General features: G+C 30.7%; 2 protein-coding genes across 2 annotated transcripts; both read right to left on the bottom strand.

Annotated features, from left to right (window-relative positions):
* Positions 1-503: 503 nt before the first annotated feature.
* Positions 504-1,870, bottom strand: LOC133791541 (protein ALP1-like). The gene is made up of 3 exons (XM_062229463.1): positions 1,346-1,870; positions 1,017-1,248; positions 504-937 (listed from the first exon to the last, which is right to left on the bottom strand). Exons 1-3 carry the CDS (start codon positions 1,868-1,870, stop codon positions 504-506), a joined length of 1,191 nt encoding a protein of 396 aa, XP_062085447.1.
* Positions 1,871-2,160: 290 nt separating this feature from the next.
* LOC133791540 (L10-interacting MYB domain-containing protein-like) lies at positions 2,161-3,136 on the bottom strand. Its single transcript, XM_062229461.1, has 2 exons — positions 2,801-3,136; positions 2,161-2,703 (listed from the first exon to the last, which is right to left on the bottom strand). Exons 1-2 carry the CDS (start codon positions 3,134-3,136, stop codon positions 2,161-2,163), a joined length of 879 nt encoding a protein of 292 aa, XP_062085445.1.
* Positions 3,137-7,013: the final 3,877 nt, after the last annotated feature.

The following is a 7,013-nucleotide window of genomic DNA, read 5'->3' as shown; positions in this document are numbered from 1 at the left end:
AAAAGAAGAAAAACGGGCAAAAACTTAAAAATGTAAAAATCTCCTTAAAAACAAAAAATTGGGCGAAATTAAGTGTATTATGTAAATTTCTCAAATATTTATGTAAAGTTGTTTGGCACATTGATTTACTTTTTAGAGTCGTTATTACATCTTTATGCACGACTAATCTCATACACAATGGGCTTGTTTGGGATATCTTTTACTTTTACTTTTGGATACTAGAAGAAAAGAAGTAAAAGTTTGAGCTTTTAAATTAGTGTTTGGATTTATGTTTTAAAAGAGCTTTTTTTTCCATTAAAGAGCTTTTGAAAGTGTTTGGTAAGTATAATATAAAAGCTCTTACAAAATAATATATGTCAATTTTGTCCATAAAAATAACAATAATATTAATTTTTTTTTGCAATCATAAAAAATAAAAATAAAAATATAAGCAAAATTAACCATGTGCACAAAAATAAATCTTTAATTATTACATAATCATAAACAAAAATTAATACTCATGTTTATTTAAGCATGAGTTCAGCTGCGATTTTATCACGAATAACTCCCATTTCACTCTCATCTCTTACTAAGTTAATATTTGGGTTATCGTCATTTACAAAATCATCATTTGTTTCATCACAAGATGGGAACTCTATGTCATTAATGGTCTCTCTCCTGATAAAATTATGTAAAGCCATTGAAGCTGTAACAATAGCTACTTGTTTATCAAACTTATAATTTGGCATTCGTTGCAAAATTTCCCATCGTGCTTTCCATACACCAAAACAGCGTTCAATAACACTGCGTAATGATGAATGAGCGTGGTTAAATACTTCTTTAGAGCCACTAGGTTGACTACCTTGTTGAAATTGAGGAAGATGGTATCTTGTCCCTTTATATGGAGCTAAATAACCTTTTATATTTGGATACCCTGCATCAACTAAGTAATACTTACCTACAATAAAAAAAAAATTATCATTTTTAAAAAATTTCAAATCATATTCACAAAAATAATATAAATGATTACAACATACCATTGGGTGGTTTAGGAAAATTAAGATGTGTATTTCTTAATGCTTCAAGAAATATACGAGTATCATGTGCTGTTCCTTCCCAACCCGCCCATACAAATGTGAATAACATATCAAATCCACATACAGCCATAATATTTTGTGTAGGACAACCCTTTCTTCCAATGTATGGTATTTGTTTATCTACTGGAAGTGAAACTCGAACATGTGTTCCGTCTATTGCTCCAATACAATCCTATTAATAACAATTTGATAAAAATTATAAAATCAAAATCTACATAGGGAGTTAATATATATATATATATATGCATATGGAGATGACGTATTCATACCTTAAAGTATGGCCAATATCTAGGATTGTTTCGTATATAATATGGGACTTCATCAAAATCTTCAGGTGGTCTAATTTCATCCAAAGCAAGCATACTCATTTTTTCCAATACATTTGAAAAGTGCCTACTAACAGTTTCACCTGAATGCTGAAAATGCTCTTGAATCATTCTATTTCCTGCACCATGTCCTAAAATCATCATAAACATACCAACTGACTCTTCTAGTCTCACACCTTTACTAGATTTTAGTCCATAACTTCTCAATCTATCACACAGTTTACAAAAAACATGTTTTTCCATTCGAAACATCTCATGACATCGTCGACCATTTCCATCCATAATTTCCATCATAAATTTCCAGCCAGTGTGAGGTGAATTTCTACATGGTTCCTTAACCAAAAAATTATTATAATATACTGATGTTCTTGCAACAACAAGGACAAGTTCATCAATTTCCATTTCTTCTGCTATGACTTGTTGTATATATTCTTCATTCATGTCTTCTGAATTTGTGTCACTATCCATTCTGTATTTGAAAAAATGTACATAATTTTTATTTATAAGATAAATGAGTGTGATATAATACACTTTAAAAAAGATAAACATGTAAACATATAATATAAAATTGTATTATTTTGGATTATATAAAATAAAAAAGATAATTAAAAAATTAGAAAACATATTGTGTCTTTCATAAATATTAAATTCAAGAAACAAAACAAACAACGTTGTTCAAGAAATAAACAAACTACATTGTTCAAGAAATAAACAAACCACAATGTTCGACAAGAAAAAAAAAACAAATAAAATCTAACTTAGAAATCGAACTCTTGTTCTTTCAGCCATTCAATTTGATATTTAGGCTCCTTCAAAGCTACAAAAATTTCCCTATTTGCTTTCTTTGTGAACAAGGAAGTACCAACTTTGAAAAGAGGGCTCATTGGTTCACAATCTGGAAGTGTAACTAACTTATCGATAACTTCTTGAACACTACATCCCGGTGGATCGGTACGTATGTATGAACTCCTATTTTTGATCGCCTCACAAATCTCATCAAGTTGTTTGGACAACTTTGATGTTGTAGAATTATTCTTTTTTCCCTTCTTAAATTGCTTTCTATTTGGACCAAGTAATTTAGTCTCTTTTTTCATTGGATCACCCACTCCCTCATGATCACTTTCCTCCAAATTCTCATCAATCTCTATATCATTATGATCCTCGGTGTATAAAGGAGGTAGTGAACCAGAGGTTGGTGCCCAAGCTCTAGCTCCTGTAGCAGTAACATCTCTAAACAATTCATCCAGTTTGAAAGAATGTTCTAAACCTCTCACTCGAAATTTAGCAGCATCCGGATATTTCTGTTGATGATTTATTAATTAGGAAACAAAATATATATAGTAAGATTATTAATTATAAAAAAAATCATAATTATAAGAGCTTTGTAAAGAAACCTACTTGTAACTTTGCATCCCACCATTCATCTGGAGCATCAACTGTTTGCCTCTGTATGTCCCAACCAAGTCCAGTCTCTCCTCTAAGTAATGAATCCCATAGTTGCCACTCTTTTTTAACATTATCCCAATGATTTTTCATTTGCTTTCGATCATAATTTCTTTTTGTTGCAAGATTAAATTTTTCAATAAAATTTTTCCAACCTAATTTGCTCAAATGTGATCCATTTCTATTACCTGCTCTCACTTCTTCTACAGCTAAATCAATCCATTTCTCATGTGTTGGTGGATCCCAAATTGCTTTTGATTTTCCTTGTGTTACCTCACCCTCACTCGCCATTCTATTTAAAAAAAAGTTTCATATAAGAAATGAAAACTAACAAAACATAATAATATACACACATAAGATTTTGTTTTCTCAAAATGGGAGCAATAATTATTAATAATGTGAAATTTAACTAAATAAAATTGAGTACAATAAATTGAAATTTAAAAATTAAAGAAGTATAATAATGGATAGACAATAAATCCAAAAGACATATGCAGATTTAAATGACATATGTAGAAATCGATTCTAATACAATTCATTAATTTATATATATATATATATATCTGTGTGTGAAAAAGGTCTATCCTCCATGATAGAGGAGGAAGACAAAAAGATTAATAGAAATACTACTTATCAAGAGTCATTAAGACAACATATTAATTACAATGGAAGAGAAATTGGATCACTCATGGATCATATTAAGGATCACATTGTAGAGAAGCAAGCAAAGGAAGAATCAAATTTAATTATATCAGTATATTGTATTATTTAAACAACTTCATCCCTAAGCATGTATGTTTTCTCTTTTTCAAATTCAGTAATAAGTAAAGTCAATGATTTAGGATAGTTTTTTTTAATAATAATAATAATTAATAACAACATAAATGATATATTTGACCAAAAATAAAAATTTTGTTATAGATACGTATGTGTCACAAAGAATAATAATACAATAGTAATTTAAAAGCACTAAAATCTAATATAAAAAAATGTTGGAAACCCTTGTTCATGTATTTAATGATGATCAATTGATGGAACTTGAGAAATGTCATTCAAACAAATCTTTTTTACATAATTATAATTCTACAATTTACATATATCCATTTAGGCTAGAATGCATACACACTCATATATATTTTTATTTTTGTAAATAAAATTTTTTATATCCAATTAATAATTATACTTATCTAGATATCTTAATAGAAGCATGGATAGTTTGGGTAGTCATAATAAAGATAAAAAATTTCATTATACTCGTATCTACAAATCTGGTCCTACATCATAAAATATGTATATTGGTGATTTGACTTTTCCAACTCTTACTGTATATCTTTATTTTGTTACTGTATAAATGATAATGTTATTATATTAAATTATTAATATTTATATTTATTAAAACTTTAAACATACAAAACCAATTAACTAAGTTACTCATTCTTATCGTTTCTGTTTTTTTATATATTATTACATATCTTAACATGTAAGCAATCGAATATGATATAATTTCCATTACATTTCTCAGAAACATTACTTTCTTATATTCTCCTCTCCTTCTCTTAAATTATCTATATTTGGTTTTTCTTTTCTCTATTGCCTTTTATTCCATTTGTTTTTTACCGCCTTCATTATTGAGATTAAACATTTGCTAGTATATATATATATATATGGCCAATTGCATTTACTTGAGAAGTGCCATTCAAAAATGAAATACGACACTGTCACGTAATCTTTAACTTTTTATGTATTTTAGGGATTTTATTTTCGTAAGTAAATGTAATTGGTGTATATATATATATATATATAAAATGTGCTATGTGAAAGAATGTGAAAAAATTAACCAAACTTCAATTTTAAATAAAATAACAAACAATAATAATGAATGTGAAAAAAATTAGTCCTATGTATATGAAAGTGTAAATAAGACAGTAGTGAAAAAGCACATCATATTTCTATAACAAAAAATAAATATCTCATCATAATACAACAAGATCTAAACAAAAATAACAACCAAAGTTTCAAAGAGAATATTATAATACAAGAAAATCTAAATATAGTTAGGAAATTAATTTCTATTTATAAAATAAAAAAATTAAACAAATAATAAAAGATACGATTTGTTTAAAATTTAAACTTAAAAACGATTTGTAGAAAAAACAATCGTAGTTTAATAAGAACTTTGAATACGATTAGCAGAAAAAATAAATAAAAAAATTACTAACCTTGAATTTTTGTCGATCAAAAAATGAGTGAGATTATTTTGAAAATGGCTGTTACAAAAATGAAAAGTAGAGAAAATTATATTATATTCTTCATGAAGAAACTAGACAAAATAGATCAAAGAAATTACTAACCTTCAATTTTTTTTCTTGATGAAGAAATGACTAATGGCTGCTAGGTTTTCATTGTGAGATGAATGAAAGCTGTGTGTAATATATCGTAATATATAATTAAGGATAAGGATGTAATTTAAATTTTTTCTTTCATAAAAAAATGGGTAAAATAGGAATTATGAAAGTTTCATTAAAACAATAAAATAGCTTCCCGTATATTTTTAGAAGTCATTCCTAGAAAAGCTGATGAGTAGTTACTTCTCTAGAAAGCTCTTCTAAATTAAAGAAGCTCTTTTAATGTTTCATCCAAACGCACTTGAAAGTTACTTTGAGATCCCAAAAGCTCTTTTAAAACTATGCCAAACAGGGCCAATGAATAAGGGCTACAAAGTACAATTGACTATATATATAATTATTAATATATAAAGGTATATTTTCTTAATACGAGACTTAACAAATTTATAACTTATTATAATTTAGAGATTGTTCTTAATCATAATTGGTACAAGTTGGGACCAATTTTTTTTTTATAATAAAATATAAATTATTCTTATATAGATGTTCTACTAAAAGGTATGGTTGAGAATGCTTTTAAAAGCATTTTTGGCTTTTTAAAAACAAAAAGCTATTTTACAATTTTGGTTGGATTTACCTATGTTTTAACTTTTCACTCTTAAAAAGCTCCCTATCAACAGGCCACATTTTGGACTTGGTTGGTTGGGTTTTTAACATCACTTTTGAGGTTTTAAAATGTCAAAGGTGCTTTTAAAGCTTGGTTGGATTTCCCATATGTTGACAGTGATAACTCGTCAACAATGTTAGGTTGGAAAACTCAAACCTTAGTAAGAAAAAATCGTAGAAAGAACTTAGAATGGACTTGAGGAAAATTAATTACAGAACAACAACGGAGTAAAACTCGTGTATTGCTTAATAGCCTAAGTATACCATGAATTTTCCAACCCCTTTGTTTGAGGGGTGATGATCTATTTATAGTGGAGCTCTAATGGCTCCATATACATTGTGGTCCCAGGGGACCATATAGTACATGGGTACATCGTCAGGGTGGTGGCACAAGTAGTAGTGGTGCAGAAGGTCGTAGTGTCGGCTCTGGTACATGGTCAGAGGCGTGCAAAAATGCTCATGGTCTTGTACCATGCCGTACTTCCACCACTTGTCTGCTACAAACATTAGAGGCGTGCTGGGGGAGTCCTTGCCATGTACCATTCGTGTACTGCCACTACTTGTCTAGCATGGACACCATACCTGTGCTTTGTCTTCTTTTGGTTGGTACGTATGTTCTGTACCCATACGTGTTCCATGTGCCCCGTATATGTTTTCACCTTTCCAAGATGTGCCTGTGCTTCAAGCCAATTTATATTCTGCTAAGAATCGAACTACTTGTGGCCTTGGTGGGTATACATATGGGAGGCGCGCCCCGCTGGTGACACTTACCCCAGAAGATAAGGCAGGGCCTCGTTAGCAAGGTGCATGTTTCCAAGAGTTTCGAGAAGCAAAGGCCCCACAGGATGGCCTATAAAAGTGAGGCGCAACACCAGGTGCAAGGGGGACCTCGCGAGATCCCAGACACGAGATAGGCATGTGCTGGGTGAGGCCTTCAGTGCGAGGTTAGGAATCTTGAGCTTCTGCGCGAGGAGCGACATCAGGCACTAGGGGAGCCTCGCGAGATCTTAGGTGTGAGGCAGACGTGTATCGCGCGAGGCACTGGTCAGGCGTGTAAGGTAAGTGGGTCTCGCAGAGGCGCAAGGCGAGGTGGCCTCGCGGAGGCACGAGGTGAGATGGCCTCGCGGAAGCGTGAGACAAAGTGGTTTGTGCAAGGC

This window comes from Humulus lupulus, chromosome 7, assembly GCF_963169125.1.
Source record: "Humulus lupulus chromosome 7, drHumLupu1.1, whole genome shotgun sequence".
Classification (NCBI taxonomy): domain Eukaryota; kingdom Viridiplantae; phylum Streptophyta; class Magnoliopsida; order Rosales; family Cannabaceae; genus Humulus; species Humulus lupulus.
Note: the sequence above shows the minus strand (reverse complement) of the source record. Positions and strands in the feature narration are given on the sequence as shown.

Coding starts and splice junctions, on each gene's coding strand:
- LOC133791541 (XM_062229463.1), bottom strand. CDS start 1,870: ATGGATAGTGACACAAATTCAGAAGACATGAATGAAGAATATATACAA. Junction 1,249..1,345: donor GATATTGGCCATACTTTAAG/GTATGAATACGT, acceptor TGTTATTAATAG/GATTGTATTGGAGCAATAGA. Junction 938..1,016: donor TTTTCCTAAACCACCCAATG/GTATGTTGTAAT, acceptor TTTTTATTGTAG/GTAAGTATTACTTAGTTGAT.
- LOC133791540 (XM_062229461.1), bottom strand. CDS start 3,136: ATGGCGAGTGAGGGTGAGGTAACACAAGGAAAATCAAAAGCAATTTGG. Junction 2,704..2,800: donor GGTGGGATGCAAAGTTACAA/GTAGGTTTCTTT, acceptor AATCATCAACAG/AAATATCCGGATGCTGCTAA.